At 39.6% G+C, this 21,741-nt stretch overlaps 1 protein-coding gene across 7 annotated transcripts in view; it reads left to right on the top strand.

Annotated features, from left to right (window-relative positions):
- UNC5D (unc-5 netrin receptor D) overlaps positions 1 to 21,741 on the top strand; it is a 494,738-nt gene that overhangs the window by 363,896 nt on the left and 109,101 nt on the right. For 4 of the 7 annotated variants that reach the window (XM_031440123.2, XM_031440125.2, XM_031440122.2 and 1 more), the window contains exons 5-7: positions 18,183 to 18,363; positions 19,263 to 19,430; positions 21,176 to 21,340. In XM_031440123.2, coding sequence (XP_031295983.1) covers positions 18,183 to 18,363; positions 19,263 to 19,430; positions 21,176 to 21,340 — 514 coding nt within the window. The remainder of the gene's footprint in view (positions 1 to 18,182; positions 18,364 to 19,262; positions 19,431 to 21,175; positions 21,341 to 21,741) is intronic. The other 3 variants (XM_031440128.2, XM_031440127.2, XM_031440126.2) reach the window with 1 other exon arrangement.

The raw sequence follows: 21,741 nt of genomic DNA, 5'->3' as shown, positions 1-21,741 counted from the left end.
TTCAAAATGGAGGAAAGAATTTGATGATAATTATTCCCAGATATAATGCCCTCATTTCTATCCCTGGGTATGTGCACTTTATAAAATGATTAAAAGAAGTATCGATTTGGATGTGTCCTACTTACATTAGAAAATGCAGATGAGAAGTGGTTGAAAAATGAAGGGTAGAGAAACTTCTGCTAATTTTTATTTTTTAACAAGAGGATGATTTATAAAGTGAAAAAGCTCTAAGAAAATAAGCTGTGGCCACCACACAACTGTTGACCTTTCTTGTATTAAACTGGTTACGTTTTCATCTTGCATCCAGAAAACGACTGATTGCTCTCTTTAGGGAGAGCTGTTATATACTAGACGCCATCCATCTTCTCTCAAGAATTGTAACGTTACTGTACAGTTTGACCTATAAAATTATCACCACCGACCCAAAACCCACAAACCTACCTTGTTTTCGTTGATGACTGTGCGGTGCCTGGTGTAAAATGTACTTTATTCTCAAACCAGGCATGCTGGTAGCTGCATGTCATTGGGATGTCCGGGGATGTCTGTTTTGCTAGGTGGGTCCAGTTGTTTAAGTCAGTGATCAGTTCTTGAAAGAAAGCGCCTTAACGATAACACGTACAAAACAGGTACTTGACATGGGACCCCTTGTCATGGTTCAGGGTACCAGTTGCCCAAGCTGGGAGCTTGGTGAGTCATGCATGTTTCCTCAGTTCCTTTGTTCACCCTTCCTCCTGTTTTCAGTCATTCCTACTTATCTATTCTATTCATTCTTCTTTCTGTTGTCTCTGTCTTGACGTCACTGCCTTCCTCAGGCCCTCATCATTTCTCACCCTTGATGGAGTCATGGAGTAATGACTTTCTCTCTGGCCTCTCTAACCCCTAGTGTCACCTGGCACCTTCCACATGGATGCCAGAATGACTTTTCCAGCAATGGTCCTTTAGTGGATATCCACCAGAGGCTCCTTGATGCCTTCAGGGTTGAGTTCAGGCTCTTTGAGTGGCATGCAGGGCCCACCTTCAACCTGTTATTGTTCTGGTCTCATCTTTTTGAACTGTAGACTCTGCATCCTGAGGGAACCACACGAGATGATGCCTTCCTGGAATCAGCTACCATGTTATGTTCATTTATTGCTTCATACTTCTGCGAAAGTCCTTTCATCCACAGGGTCACTTCCAACCTCCCAAGATCCCTGTGACGTAGAAGAAAAAGGTGCTGTTCTTTCTCATTTTACAGAAGAGGAATAGGGCATTAACTCCATATTGACTAAATAGATAAGCATGACACAGATTCAACTCGATAATTTTTATGTCGATTATAGAATCTGTTAATGATACGTAGAGAAAGTGCAAGGTACACTTTTGTGGTCTAGCAGGGTATTGACCTTCTGCCCCCTGTATTCAGCTGATTGACTGTGAATGACACAGTCATTTAAGATACCCGCATGTACATTTATTTTCCCACAATAAATAATTGACTATTTAATTCCAAAGTAGGTTATACTTTTCTTATTTTGACAGTTTTGGTCATGGTTTTCCTTTGTTGAATCTATTAATAGAATTGCCCCTCCAAGTGTTCTGAATTAAATGTATAACCACCCCTTCTTCCAGATAACAAGTTTATGGTAGACTAGAGTTTGCAGAGTAATTTTTGTTTTGTTTTGTTTTTGGTAAACGTATACCCATGAAGCAGTAAGTAGTATGGAAAGGTGGATTTTTTTAAAGGCATATAAACTGCTAAATATGTTATATGCAGGCATTGTAAAGTGATAGGACAATGAGAGATTGGAGTGGAGAGGATTGCAGACTCATCTGAACACTGTATACGGAAACAAGTGTCTCCCCTAGTGATATTAATGGAATATTGTGAGCTCGTTTTAGTACCAACATTTAAATTAAAAAGGAAGGAGGGGGTTATGGAGTAAAAAGCTGTTGAAAAATCTCATTTTCAGCAAGTTTGAAAAAAAGTCACAAAGGCAATTGAGTTAATTTTTTAAACATTCCCTGTAGCATTGTGAAGACCAAACAGCAGCTTTGAGCTAGTTCATAAAAACCAGAATGCGAAGACAAGGAGGATAAACTGGATAGAAAACAAATAGGAAACTGCCCAATTTAATTGGCCAGGCTGATTAAAATAAGAAACATAAACACCCTCCCCAAATGAGAAAATGTTAAAGGTACAAAGTCACTTCTCTTCAGATTCCTCTTGGAATATCTATAAGCCATAAAGCTAACTATGTTATTAAAAAAAAAAAACAAATAAACTCAATTTTGTTAATGGAGTTGTGTAGTCAACTGAAGTAAGCGTGACATGTGAATGTCAAATAATGTCACTTCAGTTTCCCTCCACGAGTCTAGGGATTAGAGTGCTAACACACTGACTCATTATCTGTGATCTAGACAGTGTGAGATGATGTAGGAGTCAAGGAGTTGTCTAAAATAGCGAGGTAAGGACAGCTACGAAGATAAAATACGAGATGGGACAATCACTTAGTCTGCTAGCCACCTAGAAATGGATTGTTTCTCTAGTTAATAAATTCGTTTATGGAAAAGAAAGAAGCAATTTAAAGCAACTTATTTTGTCTCTCAGAGACTAGGAGTATTACAAATGTTTTGAGAACATATATTTGTTTGCTTAACAAAAATAGCTTTTTTTTCTTGCTTAAAAACATAACGGATTGTAGGAAATAGAGTAAGCTAGATTATGATAAAGTAACAATCTAGAAATTTCAGTGGCTTAATACAACAAAGATTTATTTCTCTCTTGCGCTGCATGGCCATCACATGTCAGCTGGGTCCTCTGTTTCATGGACACTCTTACTACTATAGTTCCAAGGTTAATGGAGTAGCCATTCTCCTTAAAATTGTGAGCTGCTATGGCAGAAGGAGAAAGAGAAAACACTAGAGGACCTCAACACAGGAAATTAAATATTCAGTCCTGGAACTGACAAGTCACTTCTACTGACAACTCATTGGCCAAAACTAGTTACATGAAACCACAAGCTAGAAAGGAACCAGAAAGTACAACCATACTTGTAAAGGAAATGCCAACACGTATTTGGTGAATAGCTCATACTGAAAATTAAATCAATCTAGGAACCTATAAAGAAGAAAATGTTGATTTGAAAATTCCACTACCCAAATAACATTTGGTGAACTGCCTTCCAGATAATTATGAATATCTTTTAAAGGTAGAGAATAATTTTTAAAAATAGTTTTATATTCTGCTTTTAATACTCAGTAATGTCTCAAGGTGTAGTTTCCATTCTATTAAGAAAGAAATGCATCATTCTTTTTGATGGTTGCATAGTATTCCATTGAGTAAATGTGCATAATTACCTGTTAATGAACATTAAGATTGTTACAATTTTTTCATTAAAAACATAAGGTAATTAACATCTTAGTGCATATCTCTGGATTTTTACTGATAATTATTCCACTGTAACCAATGGAAATTTGTTAAATTATATCAATATTTTCAGTTTTGGTAAAAATTACAATATTGTCTCACAAAAGGGATGTACTAACTGTACTAATTACACTATAACCTAAAGTCACTGAAAACATTTATTTCTTTACACTTTGCCAACCCTACGTTGTTTCAGTATTTGCCAAAGTAACAGGCTAACAGTAATATTTTATTTTTCATATTCATTATTAGGGCATTGAACAGCTTTTCATGTTAGTCCTCCATTTGTATTTTTCTCCTCTAAATAATCTACTCAAGTACTCAGCTCATTTCTGTTGGAATGCTCGTTTCCCATTGATTTTAGCATGATCTTTGCATTTTAGACCCAGGCTGGCATTCAGTACAGTCTGGTAGAACATACTAACCAACATCCATTTTTATTGGGTGGGCATCATGCTTGTAAGTTGCAAAATGTATTTAGTGTCTCCCTTGATTTTAGTATAATGATACTCTGTCATGTATTGCAGACATTTTTCATGTTTATCCTTGTTTATGGTATCTTTTTGGTGTAGGGAACTTTAAAATTTTAGCAGTCTTTATGGTGTTGGCTTTAGACAATGCAGGAAATCCTTCTCTGCTCTAAAATTACAAAAATATTCACCTTTGCTTTCTTATGCTTTTGTGGCTTCACTTACTGTATTTTTAGTATTTTGTATGCCTGAGGTTTGCTTTGCTGTAAGGAGTGAACTTGAGATACCACTTTATTTTTCAAGTGGCTAGTTGAATTTGGGGAAGTTTTAGTGAAGATTGAGGAAAGTGAATAGGGGGTGACAGTATAGTTTTTTAAAGACTAACAATAATAATTATTATTTACATTAAAAATAACAAAGACAAGAGTGAAGTCCTTTAATTAACATGCTGTAGAAGGAGCTTCACATTGAAATGGAGCCTGAGACTTGACCTATGCTTACCTTTAACTGTGGTGGTAATTTTTAAGTACTTAAAATATTTTTCTTTCTTGGCTTCCATGACACATACATTTCTGGTTTCTCTCTTACCTCAATGTCAACAACATATTTTGTATTTCTGTAGCCTCTTCTTCCCTTTCCTGCTACTTTTCTTTAGGGTTGTGTCTTAAACTCTTTTTTCTTTTTTGCCCATATTACCATTTGTGGTTTCATATATACCTATAGCCTTATGTCCTGAAGACTATTGATTAAATATGCCCAAATAGTTGTTGACTATGTAAGTCTGGAGCCGACAAGAGATGTGGGCTGAAAATGTTTATTTCAGTGCCTTATGTACATCTTAAACTTAACTAAAGACATTATTGAATTTGAGTACTTAACCCATTTTTCTGTTGCCATGTTTACTTGGTTTTTCTTCCTCCCTCCCTTTCTTCCTTTTTTCCTTCTTTTTGATTTGAGAATGCTCTTTTTATATTAGGGACCAAGGGGATAGTCAGCAAATATCAGTACAGCATCCCAAAATGGCCTTTTCACCTGATGGTCTCTATATCACTTATCCGAGTCAGAAGTATGTGTGCCAAATTTTGATTGCCCTTTCTTTAAATCTTACATCAAATTAATCACAAATTTCTGTTCAGTCTATTTTACCCCTTAACTTATTGTCAGGGCTCTTTTTTGTACTGATATACCTCATTTTATTGAGCTTTCCTTTACTGCAGAGAATGTGTTTTTCTAAGATTGAAGTTTTGTGGCAATCCTGTGTTGTCAGATGGTGGTTAGCATTTTTTAGCAATAAAGTATTTTTAACTAAGGTATGTACATTATTTTTTTAGACATAATTCTGTTGCACACTTATAGACTACAGCATAATGCTAACATAAATTTTGGGGGTTCCTAGTGCATATAAAAATTATGCAACTCACTTTATTTGAAACTCACTTTATTATGGTGTTCTGGAACCAAACCCGCAATAGCTCCAAGATACACCTGTATACCCATCATAGCTTTCCAGTTCACTCCAGCACAGTCTCTCCCCACGGTTACGGTCACAGCCTCCTAATGATCTTTCTGCTCCTCATGTTGCCTGCTCCCCGCCTTCCCATATATTCTATACATCATATCAAGAGTCTTCTTTTTAATGTGAAATTATTGTCACCAACCTCCAGTTTTTTTCAATGAATCCCTGTTTCCAGATGATAAGCTTCAAATATTTTAATGCCAATTGGGTGAGGAAATCATCTATCCCCTTATTTTTTCAACAAAAAATTCCAAATCCAATTCCACATGTTGAGCTTGAAGTATCTTTGAAGTTTGTAACAGTAGATGCCTAGTAGGTATGTGAACACACGGGGGTGTAGCTCAAGAAGGTCAGTGAACTGAAGATAATTCAGGAGTGCTCAGCGTAAGACCCTGAATGACACATGAGCCTGGCGATGTATGGGGAGACATTTTATGGTGAGATGTGGAAAACAACCTGATCCTGGGGACCAAAGAAATAGAATACTTCATGTTTGGATAGAGAAGAGGCCAATAAAAAAGAGACAGAGCAGGAGTGGCCAGAGGACCACAGAGGGAGAACACGTGGTGTCATCAAAGCCACGGGAAGAGGTCATCCAAGAACGGTTCTCCGGACCCCTGAAAGTCAACGAAGGGTACAGAGCAGTTTGCCCTGCATGTGGCAACATGGGGGACATCAGCGATGTCAGCAGGAGCAGTTTCGGTGAGTTGATGGGGTGGAAGCCAGAGGGCAGTGGAATGATGAGGGGTGAGTAAGTGCTGAAGAATTCAAGGGAGATGCCTGTGATGAAACGAAAGCGAGGGTTTGGGGTTTGCTTATTTAAGACGGCAGAATTTTGACCATGTTTGACCGTTTCAGTTTTTTCACACTTGTTATGTTCTTAACTGGAAGGACAGTTCACAGTGTCCACCTCATCAAGTGGTTTAAGATTTGAAAGAGCCTACAGTAATGTCTAATGTGGAGCAGACCATCCATATTAGTAGATGGTAAGTCTCCCTCCCCTTCTCCTCCTCTTCCCCAACCCCAGCTTCACTGGGCCCACCTTCCTACAGAATCATTAAACCCTCTGTATTCAGTTATAGTAGAAATCCTTTTTTGCTTTTCTTACTAATCTGCTATCTATTGAGTCTCTTTTTTTATAATTTTTTTATTGAAGTGTTGTTGATTTACAATGTTGTGTTAGTTTCAGGCATACAGCAAAGTGATTCTGTGTTTATATATATATAAAACACTTATAATAGAAAAGAATCTGGAAAAGAATATATATATTATTAATCTTATGTATTATATATAATTATAATATATTAATATATATTTTTCAGATTCTTTCCTATTATATAAGTATATATAAAATAATAATATATATATTCTTTTAAGATTCTTTTCCATTATAGTTTATTACAAGGTATTGGATATAGTTCCCTGTGCTCTACAGTAGGTCCTTACTATTTTTCTATTTTATATATAGTAGTGTGTATCTGTTAATCCCAAATTCCTAATTTATCTCTTCCCCTCTTTCCCCTTTGGTCTCCATAAGTTTGTTTTCTATGTCTATGAGTCTGTTTCTGTTTTGTAAATAGGTTTATTTGTATCATTTTTTGAAGATTCCACAAATAAGGGATACCATATAATATTTGTCTTCCTCTGACTGACTTCACTTAATATGATAACACCTAAGTCCATCCTTGTTGCTGCAAATGGCCTTATTTCATTTTTTTAGGACTGATTAATATCCCTCTTTAATGTTTGTTTTCTTAAGTGCTTAGCACATTCTTTTACATATATATATAATCTTAACTAATTAAGCTGAATTGCCTTCTTAGCTCTAAAATTTGGAGACGAAATCTGTTGCCTCCTGTACAAAATATGTTTGACTCTCCTGCACTCTTTCCAGGTTGGCGATGGTTAACAGGCAACAGGTTCTATATATAACGGCAAAGCAACATGAAAACAACATGAACAGCAGTAGGGTTACCTTTGCAAGACAGCAGTGCTGCATTTTTGCACAAAGAACTTTTTTGGAACAGATAATAACAGACTTACTCTCAGTTTTATTGCTAATCAATATTTTGGAGAGAACACAAGAGGTAATGTGAATTACTGTCTAAAATGTAAAAGCACTATCTGAACCACTGATCTAGAGAAATTATCCATACAAGACTTCAGAGTTTGAATTTGGCTATTTTGCACTTGGGTTATTATACTAAGCATGACTTTTTTTTTTTTCTTTTGGTAATACAGCATGTATTTTTTCTTCTTTCATGGAGGCTTTGTGTCTGTCAGCTGAAAAGAGTCTTGTACAGAGTGTACAGTAATCAAAGGCATGAAAGATGAATGAGGATAGAGCCTTTTTTTTTAAAAGCACCATTAGCTCAGTGGCATCTACCTGGGCTGTAGATGCACTTTGCTGATTTCGTTTTGATAATGCTGTGAGCTGGTCTCTGATAATTGCCTTCTGTAATTGGAGCAAACTTATGATTATGCTAATTCATTCTCAGCCACCCAATATATGGAAGCTGAGCTAATCCATATCTGTCCCTGCATTTCCTTTGTAGATCATTACACGATTAGCCTTTCAATGTGGCTGATGGAAACATTTTTATTCTGAACAGATCTGGTTTCTCAAATGGTGTGTACATGTATATGTGTAAGTGATACGTGTTTGCATTTCTTTATCCAATTGTATGTAACTCAGACATCAGCTTTTAAAACCAGTTATGATATGAACATTTAGAGTCTTTCAAGCTTTAATCCTTAATAAGATGGCTATTTTCTCAGCACTTGAGTATATATTACCTGGTAGTAAGGAACAGAAAAAGGGAACTGTTAATTAATATCCCCTCACCACCTAGTTAAAACCTTATTTACATACCAGAAATTATGGGAGGAAATGTGAATACAGAAACCGTTTCAAGCTTTTCTGAAAGCCAGCCCTGTGTAATCTCGTTAAAGAGTTCTTCCCATCCTAAAATAATCTCTTAGAATGAAGAGGCACATGACAGTATGTTTTAGGTCACTCCTTGGAATAGCAGACTTTGGAAGCGTCTCCCAGGTATCGCTTTATCAAAGATTCAAAACAAGAATTCTTTCTCCGCTAAAGATGGAATTAGCAAAGAGCAGGGCCCATTGCACTATGGAAAGCACAGCTGAAAAGCTAATGGTACCAGGCACCCCCTCCCCTTACAAATCATCTTTTGATCGAACATCTCTTCCCATTCTTATATTTATGCTTCTTCTGTTGAATGTTATCTTTTCCCTATAATCCTCACTCTTGTAAATGCTTTTCCATTAACGTAAACGTGTCTCCTTTGTCACCCATGATGGTGTTACAGTTTCAGGAAACCGTTGATCAGGGTGTTCACTTTCCCAGCGACCATTTACCTGTCAAAATTAATTTTAAAAATAGTAATAATAACATGAGGCTGTACCTGACTTTCCTAACTGAAATGGGGAAGTTAAAGGACAACACTGATCTGACAAGAGACGTACAATGTCACAAGATAAAAAGTTCCATAATCAGAATTCAGACTTTTACAAACGAACTCATGTCTGTCATGAGTGTGATTCTGTCTGAGATCATTAGGTTTCTCTCACTGGCCCAGCTCTGCGGCTGTGGCTTCACAATTAAGCTGAATTTCTGCTTCCTTTTGTGATGCATAATCAGATAAGTGGAGCTAAATTGCAGAAACTGCAGTGTCGGTGGCGTTAAAGTCAATCTACCCAGTGTGGAAAGAAAAGGAAGACAAAAGGGGAAAGATGATAGTACTGTTATAAATAACTTGAAGGAAATATTATCAAGGAGAGAAGAGAGGACAGGTGACATCTAATCTGAAAGAAGCAAAGCAAGTAAGGGACTAAACTAACATCAGAAGATAATTTGCTCCATTCTGAGTAGAGGGATGTCACTCTGCGCAGTAGTTAAGTCCCAGTTAAGGCTTATTTTAGAATGCCAAGTCAAATCATGGGGAATGGTAAGGAGCAGCATTTTGTGTGATCAATAAGAGGCATAAGAAAATGACTAATGTTTCGTAGCAAAAAAATTATTTTGAAGCTATTAGTTTTAGTTCTGCCATTTGCTAAGTATGTTGCCTTAGGTGAATCATGTAACCCGTAAAATGGGAAGAATAAGATTTTCTTTGCCTGCCTTGACGTCATTATGATTATCAAATGAGACAACATACTGGAGAGCAATGTGCTCACTCGTGAGTGTGAAGACGGTGACTAGCATCTCTGTGGGTTCCTTTGCCTTTTCTTCATGGTCACAAAATTGCTGCCATAGCTTCAGAATCACGTTCATGCCTAACCACATAAAAGACCAGAAATACCTACCCTTTTTCTCAGGAAAGCAGATGACTTCTTGTAAGCCACCCAACAGCCTTAGATTCGATATGCCTTCTTCAGTATTTTAAGACTGTAGGCTGTCATCATAGCAAGATTTCGTGGACTGCTTGTTGAGTTCAGTTCTGCCCATTGTCGAAAAGCAGAACCTAACACCAGATAACTTGGAGAGGGCTACCATCACTTCTGATGAGCTGTATGTGGACAAATACTGAGTAATTTTTTTTTTTTACGTTAAAACAGTTCTGGCCCCATACTAAACATTCTGACATGTTAATGTAATACAACAAGAATGTGTATACTCAAGTGATAGCTGGCCTTTAAATCAACCCTCTCAAGACCATTTTTGCAACCCTTCCTTAGGATTGATAGTAAAATCCCAAAATAAGTTTTCAAAATTATCTTCAAAGGTGCCAGTCTTCTTTATTTCAGTGTAATTTTGCAAAGAGCATAGAGTCATTCCACCCAAATCTGGTGAATGATCTGGACAACTGAACACAGTGGTCAGAAGCAAGTCAAACCTTAGATTCAAATTCTGGCTCTGCTGTTACTTATATATATGACTTTGGACAAAGTACTTAACATCTTTGTCTGTTTTAAAATAGGGGCTGATAAAAATGGTGTCCACCTTATAGAGACATTTTCAGGATAAAATTAACAGGTGTTTGATACTTAATGGTGCACAAGAAACGCTATATCTCACTGTTTTGGGCTGGGAAATAGCCATTTGATCAAAGCTCATGATGTGACTTGAAGTAAATGTAAAACGTGTTGGTTAGACCAATTTCTGGGGGTGGGGAGGTCAGGGGCTTCTCCATGGTTCCTCTGGAACCTCACCTTTACTTCTGCCTCGTCCTCCCACCCACCCCATGTCCTTGTGTGCCATCTCAGGTGAGCCCCCATCAGCTAGAATGCATGCCATAGGCCTCTCTTGTGTTTCCTCAACGTAAATCCAAATACACTTTTTATTTTGTAAGACTGACTTACTGTAAGTTGGAGAGGTCATGTAGAGAATGACCACATTGAGAACGGTTGTGGTCTTCCAGTGTTTCCCTGGCTTGACCTCTCATACCCTCTGCTGTAGCGCTGTCTCTCCACTCTGTCCTGTCAGACAAGGTTGCCTTCCCAAGCCATTCTTAGTTGTAGTGGGAGGAGGAAAAATTTATTACTTTTACATAACATATACTTTGAGTAGCAGATGAAATTAAATCTGGGACCGTATGTAACTATTATGAAATATTAGTGGTTCCCAGAATATATTTAAGAACAAGTGCGCTTAAAAAAAAAAAAGACAAATGAACTTAATTTACAAAACAGAAAAAGACACTCAGACGTAGAAAACAAACTTATGGTTATCAGGGGGGAAAGGGGGTGGGAAGGGATAAATCGAGAGTTTGAGATTTGCAGATACTACTATATGAAAAACAGATAAACAAGTTTCTACTGTACAGCACAGGGAACTACATTCAATATCTTGTAGTAACCTATAATGAGAAAGAATATGAAAAGGAATACCTGTATGTATATGTATGACTGAAACGTTATGCTGTGCACCGGAAATTGACACAACATTGTAAACTGATTATACTACAATTAAAAAAAAAGGAACAACTATGCTAAAAATGTCTCCCTTCTAGAACATATTTATGCTCAAGCCTGGGATCTACAGCAAAGAATAATATTGCCTCTCTTGCCCCAACCTCTACAGTGCAATTTGAAGTTGTACCATATGTATATATGTGTATCACACCAGTCTCTGAATTTGAAGGTACGTCCATTAGGGCTAAAAATTTATTCAACAGGAGCCATTGAACGTCTTTGGAAGTAGATAGTATGCAAGATGTGAAAATGTGTAAAAAATTGTTAATGTTCTTAAGGAGCTGGCCACTGAGAAGTGCAGAGAGAAAATGGCCACAGGCAATGAACGACTAGATGAATGGAGAAGCTTCAAAAGTCAGAAATCAGAGGTTACATCTTAAATACATCTGAACAACTCAATTTTATTTTCAGTCTAGCAAATCCCAAGAGAGGCCTGGAATTGGGGAGGTGGGGTAGGTCCTGAATATTTGGTTGATGATATCAACACATGGCCCCAAATGACATTTTCTGTGGGACAGGAAGGAGGAGAGATCCAGGCTGACAGTGTCTAGAATTCAAAGGACAAGAGGCCTGGCCCCTGCCTGGGAAGAATGCTGGCCGATTCGAGTGGCTTTCTTTTTCTAGGCTAGTTTTTACATTTCTAAATGGTTAATAGCAGCACTCGCCTTCTCATGTTTCTGGAAGAACAAGAACAGGAGCTCTAAAATTCTGACATGCTGCCTGATGGAGATAAACCTTTCAGTGTAGAGTTTATGCATATTTGTGCACAGATGTCTTTGACAAAAATATCACAAGGGGTGAAATGTCATGACTCACGCAGACATTTTCAAATGTAACCCAGGTCTCAGATAAGATCATCTCCCACAAAGCATCAGCCCATCACTCTTCCAGAGGAGGCTGCCTCCCCACTGTATAACACCACGCTGCCTATTATTGAGAAAATCTATAGGGTTGTCAATTACATACCTTCTGTCCCCAGCTAACCAGAAGGATGGATCAGGAACCTGCAGTTTGGCATGAAATCTAATTGTCTTTGATGGTCTGCTTTCCCAGATTTGTTTATAAACTGGAAAAATCTACAAATTGCCGACCATCTGTACATGACATGATGCTAATGAACGCAGGCGTCCTGCAAATCCATAAGCTCATTACCTCTGAGTAACTGGTTCCTTCACACGCTCCTAACTGGGATTATCCATCTAAGCTACATAAGTAGAAACCAGATGAAGAATTTTTTTTTCCTCTGAGGGGATGAATGCCTCCTACAGTCTTGCAGCCTCTCTGTCAAAGAGATGACCTGTTAGCATGAGGTCATGTGGTCAGTGGTACAAATGTCTGTTAGCCTCAAGGTGGTCAATGTATTGATCGCATAATGCTAATTGGAAAATGTGTATTGCTTTGTTAATTAGGGCTTTCTCGTGTTAGCAACCTCTTATAAACTAATTTCTGAACTTGGTGTTCATGACCTTATGATACTTGCAGAATACTGGCTATAATTTCAAAAATTCCTAGATGCTGGTAAGTCACTTCCATGAGAAAGCCTTGAGAGTGGGCCATGATACATATAAACTGTAACATTCTAGTGTGACGGGGAAGCAGACTTAGTGAGAGGAATTAACTTCGATAAAGGACATCGTGCTCCTCTTTGTGGTCATGTTCCCGAAGGGCTGGAAAGCTGATGTGTCGTGGTGTCTGGAGAAGAGGGAGTGAATCTACTTGTCATTCATGGATATGTTTGGTTTGGCCCTTGCAGTGTATTTTATAATATAAGCCACCATGTTAGAATCAAGAAATATTCCAAATACACATCCCCGACTTCTCATGAAAGATGATCTGGCTACACTGATAACAATATTCTGAACAATATTCTGAAGCTGTGTATTTGCACAAGTCATGGAATCTACGTTTTGTCATCATCACCGTCCTGTCCCCATACATCCCAACACTGAGGCTAAATACTCCATAAATGTGAAGACTCCTGTGATACATTAAAAGCAAAAGAGATTCTAGAGCACAAATGAGTTCATGGTCATTTTTCACTGTGCTATCACTGTTAATTTTTTAGAATACTCATGTCCTATCTAACGTGAGAAAACAAAAGGAGACAGAAAGCAATGATATTTTTAAGAAAAATGAGAGTGAGCTCATTGCTTTGTGGAAATGAAGAACAGCCCGTTGTCTTTAATATGCAGGCGACACACACGATGTCTCGCACCCAGCGCCACTGCAGTAATTTATGTTACCTCCCTGGCCCCCAGGACGTTTGCGTTTGCAACTGCTGCTGGGGGAAATGCTCGTTTTTGCTCTTATTTATTAAACTATTCTACATGAGGAGCACTTAGCTCATCAAAAATGTTTTAAAATTTCTCTAAGTGACAAAAGCATAAATCCAAGAGCAATTTGTCACTTTTATAAGCCCAGAAAATACCAAACTGATTTTCTCATAAAGATCCTGCCATCAGTTAAATGGATAAACTATTCGTTTATGAATAAAAAATAGCCACACAGTTAGGCGTCTGCTGATGGGCCGATTGTTTATAGACATAATTGGACCTCTGTCGTGGCAGGGTGAACACTGAGTATACCAGAATGTACCTGTGATACCTCATTCATCCTGTGCTGATGCTTTTTGGGGTACGATCTGGGGAGACCTTGTAGCAGACCATTGTACATGCTCAGTACACGTGAGTGGACGGGGGTAGGTGGTATGGTGGGGCAGTGTATCTGATGGTACAGGTAGTGCAGTGAATGTCTCCGTGCGGTGTGATTGATGCAGATGGTGCAGGATGTGAATTATCTCCCCTGGAATTATGCACACAGTGGCTCTGGGTGTGGCCAGGCTTGTGCAGCTGAGGGTCCTTCATTTCTGCCTCAGTTATAAGATCGTTGCTCATTTACCCATTTTTCACTTTGGGCTTTCAGAGAAGCTTTAAATTGAGGAAAGTCTGTGGTTAAATATAAATTTGAATACTACTGTGCTAGATAAGTAAAAGAGTTTTTTTTTTTAAGCTAAAGTCAAATTTTTTTTTCAGGTTACTCAGTACCTTTTCCCTAAATGTGCCACAATTAACCACCAAGAATGGGGAAAAAAAAAAACCCAAAAAAACCAGTTACCCCCAATCTCTTACAACTTCTGCAAACATTCTGCCTTTTCTTCCCATTTTTTAACATATGTATGTTTATGATTTCTCTTTTGGTTGTTTTACAATTTTATGATCACACCAAGCATAAAGGTTTGCATTTTGACTCATGTATCATAAGCCTGTTTGGTGTTTTCACAAGTTGAAGTCACAACTTTTAGTGCTTAGATACTAAATTATTGAATCATGATTTACTTAAACAAAGCTCTGGTATTTGGCATGTAGCTTTGCATACATTTTTTCTTTTTCTTTCTCTTTTTGAACTAAAAATAATTGATCGTGTTTGAATCTTGGTTTGTAGCTCTAATACTTTCCTTTGGTAAATTCCTGGGATTACAGTTATAAGAATAAAAGGCTACTACTGTCTTTAAGCCTATTAGATGGAGATACTATTAGGAAGAAAATGAAAGCAGGTCGGGGAGTGAAGGGGTCTTGTTATATTGGAAAGGATTTTCAGGCAAGACCTCCCAAAGAAGGTTTAGATTTGATTAGAGACTTGAATGAAAAGTAGGGTTGAGCCACAGAGATATCTGTGGGAAAGGCCTTCTGGGTGGAGGAATCAGCAGGTGTTAAGGCCCTGAGGTTGAAACCTGCTTTGAGCTTTCTAGAACAGGAAGGAGTCCAGTAGGGCTGGAGTAGAGTGCACAGGGGTTACTTGGGGAATCTAAGGTGGGAAATCATTTGGGCACCAGACCAAGGAGGGCTGTGTTAGCCTTGGTAAGGACTTTACATTTTGTTCTGAGAGTCAAGGCTGTTGAAGGATTTTGACCTAGGAATGGATACAGTGTGATCCGCTTGTGGAGAATCGACTGTAGAGGCAGGAAGAGAAGCATCCGACAGCCCAGCTAGTCGAGAGGCTACTGCTGACGCCCCAGGAAGGAAATAATGGTAGAGCAGCAGTAGCAGAAATGTCTCATACTCTGTGGATGAAGCAAAAAATGAACCACAAGAAAATACTATGTGTGTGTGTACATGCGTAGTGTGTGTCTCTGTGTTTGTGTAATTTTAATCTGCTATTTTGGTAGGAAAAATTTCGTTGTATTCAACTTTTTTATTAGTGGTATAGAATATTTGTTCAGTTGTTTAACTGCCGTGTGTTTTTTTCCGTATTACCTTGGATGGGATTTTATCATCGACTTAAATGAGAGCTTGAGTTATTCAGATTACTCCCCCCAGATCATCATATTATTACCCTTTTATCTATCAAATTTGTGGCAAGTATTTTCCTAGTTTGTTGACTCCTGAATTTTGTGGATGATTTATTTTTATGCAAGTTTTCAGTTTGAAGCCAAACCTTTGCTTGATGATCATGGCTTTCATTTCCCGTGCACCAAGATTAGTTCAGGAAAGCTTTCTTTGATTTCCAGGTGCTGAGACTCCTTTGGTTTCCGTTTCTAGGGGCACTGCCTCCGGGGCTCTTTCTGGTTGTTTCCTCACTAGAAATAATTGACTTACGGACCCCAGCCCGACTTTCTCAACTTCCTGACCAGCTGTTTGGGGGAAAATATGGAGAAAGACTTGAGGTGGAGACAGGAGGAAACAGCCCTGTAGGAGCTAGAAATAGCTGGAGTTGGAAATTAACAATCAGGAAGCCAGGTAATTTACACTCACAATGTCTGTACCAGGAGAGTGGCTTGGAACAAAAGCTCCCTAGACCTACTTTAAGATGACCAGTTTCGTCTTTCCAGTGACACAGCTGTGACAGTGGTTTTTAAAACCTATTGGCTTTACCATCAGCGTTTCATCCCAGATGTTGGTGACAGTGTGACGCCCAGCTCTTGTTTTCCGTTGGCGACATGGATTTACTTCTTTATTTCCATCTTACCCTTTCTGTGTAGGATCCGTGAAAGAAGAGACTATGCCGATTTTGTGTATCTCACTTTACCCAACTCTCAGGACAACCTCTGATGTCCATTAAAGATTTGAGTATTTGTCAGATGAATGAATGAATGAGTGGCTGGAACACATGCAGTGTGAGTGGGGAATGAAGGATATTTTGTCATGGACTGCTGGTCGGATGTGTTTTAAAATTGCTTCCCCTGCCTGCGGTGGTAAACAGAGTAGGGCTTTTGGGCTCTGGGTCAGGATGAGCTTTTCCACCTCCAGGCTGACATGTGGTGATGCCTTGAGGAACTCCTGGGGTTCGAAATCCAGCTTGCTTCTTTACCTCGTGGTCCTGCCCCACATCACTTTGTCAGCTCTTTATGTTTTAAAGCAGTTCTTGAATCTCTTTTCTTGGCTCTTTTGGCACCGTCTTCTTTTCTGAAATTGGCCTCTTCCAGGATAGATTTTGGATGGCTGATGACGTTGGTATTCTGTATTCTCATAATGGGGATGATACTTGGGATAAATATTGAAGTTTAGTTACAGATTTTCTTCTGATACATAAATCCTTTTTATTAGAGGCCAAAAATATTTATTAAACAAAATTGGTAAATCAAATAACAGGTGTCACTTGATTATTGGTGATCAACGTGAATTCTTTCAATTTAAGCATGAAATGAGGCATTTTCTTCCAAAACTAACTTTCATTTATCTTTGCTAATAGTGGGCAGGGTATGGTGAAGAGAACCTGGGTGCACGTGCTTCCATGTGATGTCTCTTTGGTGTAATCACTGCTGTTGCTTTTTGTGTTAAATTACAGTTTGGATGTGTCTGTTAAGTTCCTGTGTATACCGCACGCTGGTAACTAAAGCTAAATGGTAATTGTCAAACAAAAGGTGTGTCTAGTGCTACCAAGATGGCACCAGAGAGTGGAAATGTTGTTGAGATGTGGTAGCAGAGGACAGAAGGGGGAAGGAGGGAATTTTGTTCCGGGAATACTGCTTTGCTTGATGAAACAGGGGAGCCAGAGATGTTGTACCCCATTTGTGAGGAGGAGGAGGGTCCAGGGAGCAGGTGGTCCCATCTGTGTCTTCCTCAGATATCCAAGGAAAGAAGTTTGGACTGAGGGTAGGATTAGAGTGGAACTGGAAAAAGGGAAGCAAGCTAGAGAAGACAAACCAGAGATGGGACTAGCCTATGCTCAGAGGATGTGAAAATGAACTCTGGAAGGGAGGCTGGGGCTTAAATATGTCAGCCGCCTAATTCAGCCTAAATGTCATAGATCACCACCAAAGAAACAAATTCCCGAAACCAGACTACACTGAAATCTGAGTTTATCTCTGTGCCTGTGATTGCCCAGATCTTTGCTACATTGGCCTTTTTCTATTATTACATCTTTATCAAAATGTATTTAAATGAAACATAGTCACTTCAAACTGTGTTTGCCAACACAGTTTCCTCTCAGTACAAAGTACAAGTTCTACACATATGTGTCAATTTTTGTGAGCTCCATTTTGGACCAGTTATGGAATTATCACCGTCATCATCAGAGTTGTAGTACGACGACAGAAAATGAAATGACCTAATTACAGTCTTTTCTCTCCTCCACTGCATTTCTAGAAAGTAGGTCAAAGTCAATAGGATATTTATGTTCTTTTCCAGCCTCCAGTTTATTAACTTGGAGTATTCATTTCTTGAGTGTACTAAATGGACAAAGTCTAAAGGATGAGACATGGAATAAAGATTTTTAAAAATCATTGCTGTTGTTCTGTACGTTTAGGACATCTCTCTCCCACATGCCCTAGCTGCCCATCACCAATTCCAGGAAAGTTTGTCTTTTTAAAGAAATTTTCTTTTAATGACTTGTAAGCATTCTCTTCTTCTGATAGGTAGAGTGGCTGAAAAATGAGGAGCCCATTGACTCTGAACAAGATGAGAACATTGACACCAGGGCGGACCACAATCTCATCATCAGGCAGGCGCGGCTCTCGGACTCCGGAAATTACACCTGCATGGCAGCCAACATTGTGGCCAAGAGGAGGAGCCTGTCGGCCACAGTGGTGGTTTACGGTAAGACCAGCCCAAAGGCCAGGAATGGATAGAGAGGACAGGGAGCAGAGAAGCAGAGGGGTGTGTGTTTGATTAAAGCTTTCAGTGTTTATGACTGAAAGGCCTTTGGGGGCCATCCACTGCAGCCCTCTCTCCTGCCTCCCCCGTTTGGTAGGCGAGCACAGATCCCTATAGCTCTGAAGGTGTTTGCTCCTTCATCCAACACTGGACTTCCAGGAGAGAGTCAGTGAGATTTCCAGTCTCTTTTCAGAATCATTTTAAAAGTTGTATATTTCCTTCCATCGTGTTTATCTTGGAAAAGAATTGAGGTGGGCAACTTCCACTTCCCACTCCTCCCAAACCCAGCATCCAGCCCCATCCTCCCCAGACCTGCTGTCTGTACTTCCTCCTCTGGCACACGAAATCCACCAGAAACAAACATGACTATTTGCTGACTATCTGAGGTATTATATAAACGAAATTCCCACCTATTTAAGTAAAGGAATTCCCTTCCACAATAGAAGAGCCCTGGGATTTCCTTTAGAAGCACTTAAAGTAATAGAAATTCAAGTACTTACATTTTCTCATACTCCGGATTTCCAAGTGCTTCTGAGATCCGTTGATGCGTTCTTCCTGTTGTTCCTAATTCCCTGGCAAAGCAGATTCTCTGCATCCCTCCTATGTCAGATGAGCAGACTGAGGGGCAGAGATGAGGTGAGCCCCACCGTTGCCTCACAAGGGGGCAGAGATGAGGTGAGCCCCACCGTTGCCTCACAAGGGGGCAGCGGGTGTGGGTCCTCGCTGGGCTCCCGGTCCCCGGATGCCCAACTCACAACACCTGGCAAGTGGCTCGCACATAGTAGGCAATCAGTAAAAACCTCTTTCCTCTTTTTTCTCCCCTCCCCATTTTTCTCTCTCAGTGAATGGAGGCTGGTCTTCCTGGACAGAGTGGTCAGCCTGCAATGTTCGCTGTGGTAGAGGATGGCAGAAACGTTCCCGGACCTGCACCAACCCAGCTCCTCTCAATGGTGGGGCCTTTTGTGAGGGCATGTCAGTGCAGAAAATAACCTGCACTTCTCTCTGTCCCGGTGAGATATACGTAGATTCCCTTTTCCCTTCTGATCCACCAACACTATTGAGCTGGTGTGAAAGCATTCGATATAACCTGCCTTCCCAAAGTCACTGTCTCCCAAGTCCTGAGAATGGAGCCTTTGTCCAAAGTGCTAATGCAGAACTCATTGTAATTGCAAGAACATGAGATACTTCTGTTTGGGGGCGTGTTTTTTTTCTTAATTCAGATGACCCTGGACACTTAACATCAATAAGCAGGAAGTACTGACATGTTTTTATACTCCCAGTGTGTGGCTGAGCTAAGCCATGCCCTTCTCTCCTTGGGTTCTCCCATTCTGCAGCATTGACTTGTACAATAGCAGGGGTTAAGGGACTTGTCCGTGGGCACAAAACAGGTACCAAACACTTGGCCCTTTCATCACCAGTCACCCACCTCATCAGTTTTTCCTTTATGTTTATTTACAATCCCACTGGCAGAGCTTGTACGGCGTCACAGCGGCTTTCTGCTTCATACGTGGTCCGTGCTTGCCTGCCTTCCTGAATAGAGAGGTTTCATTTACCAAACACAGCTTTTATGAGCTCTTTAGTTCATCGCACTGGCTCTAACCCAGTGTATACAATGAGCAGTAGATGAGATGGAAGATGACTTTCTGTATGGAAAACATAGCTTCCCGTGGAGAAATAAATTGCTCCTGGGTCTCACAGGCGTGATACAACATTGACTCTTGGACCAGAGACTCGTGTCTTTGAAATTTCCAATCCAGTTTCCCCTAAAGCTAAGGCGAGGCTCTCACCAGCACCATATACTTGGAGTTCCCCTTTGAACTCGTATTCAGTAGACATTTATTGAGTGCTTACTATGTGCCAGGTACTGTGCAAGATACGTCTACACATGTCACATCATTTAGCTCTGTGTTGTGAGTTTTATTACCCCAAGCTGGCAGAAATCGTCAAGTAAGGCTGAGTGCTTAGTCAGTTGAGTTGACAGTAGCAAGATAAGGACTCAGACATTTTGCTTCAAGTTCCATATTTTTATTTCACCCTACTCTTGACTAGTTGCTCTAGATTACAAATTGCAATATCTTAAATAACCCGCATGAGCATGGTTGGACTATTCCTAGGAGGTAATGCGACAATTGCTTCCAACAGCTGCCGTGATCTCTGGGGTTGTTTTTTAGTGGAATTAAATTCAGTTGGTTCGTTTCCATGTGCAGCAGAACTCCCTGACCCAAGAAATTCTATTTATGTAAGTCCTGCTACCTTGAGGTTTGGCTGACCTGTTTTAGTTTAGTACTATCAATATATGTGGGTTTAACTTTTTATTATTTAGAGCCTTTTAAGACTTGAGGAGCATTTATTCTACTCTCTGTTCTAAACTGTCAAGCCACAAGGAAATGGTGATTACCAGTGGTTCCTGCACATAGTTATCTGTCCATCTAAGATGCACTTGGGCATGAAAGACAGGGGAAGAATGGATAATGACATTATTAGGCAACCCAAGGGCACGGATAATTCGAATGCTTGCCCACAGTCAGTAATTGGTCTCATCCTGAAATAGCAAGAGAACAACACCACTGCTTTTGTTAGCCTTCTCTTTAGGAAAGAAACCATGGAGAGAAGATGAATAGATGTATTATTTTGTTTTTGTGGCAGTGGTGATTTCTTTAAAATCCAGCTCTAAGAACAACAGCAGACCTGGGGTGAGTCTCCTGAGAGCGGCCAGATTCATGCTCACGATGCTTCCTCCTGTTTCCCTTTGCAGTGGATGGGAGCTGGGAAGTGTGGAGCGAGTGGTCGGTCTGCAGTCCTGAGTGTGAGCATTTGCGAATCCGAGAATGCACTGCTCCGCCCCCAAGAAACGGGGGCAAGTTCTGCGAAGGTCTAAGCCAAGAGTCCGAGAACTGCACAGACGGCCTCTGCATCCTAGGTAATGCCTTCTGCAACGTGTGTGCTTTGTTTGTCCGTGATACGAAAAGAGATGCCACGACCATTATTTCGGTTAAAGAAGTTAACAGAAAACAGTCTCCCAGAGCAGAAAGAAAATGGGTGCAAAGTGTAGAAAGGCAGACCAATAGATTTTTAGTAGCGATGGAGTAATTTAAAATACTGCTATCACTGTAAATTCCATAAATGTGCATATTTATTATGAACGTACCCAGATATGGTTTGAAGAGAAGTGATGTAAGAAAATGTTTCAGACTTTTTGGCTCAGCAGTTCTTTTCTTTTAGTAGCCAGCATTTTTTTGGTTTGGTGAGATTCTGATACTGATCACCATATGCTTATATTTCTCCCAAGAGTTTTACATACTATGAAGCGTTGAATAATCC

This window comes from Camelus dromedarius, chromosome 22, assembly GCF_036321535.1.
Source record: "Camelus dromedarius isolate mCamDro1 chromosome 22, mCamDro1.pat, whole genome shotgun sequence".
Classification (NCBI taxonomy): Eukaryota; Metazoa; Chordata; class Mammalia; order Artiodactyla; family Camelidae; genus Camelus; species Camelus dromedarius.
The sequence above is the reverse complement of the archived record's forward strand: the minus strand, read 5'-3'. Positions and strand labels throughout refer to the sequence as shown.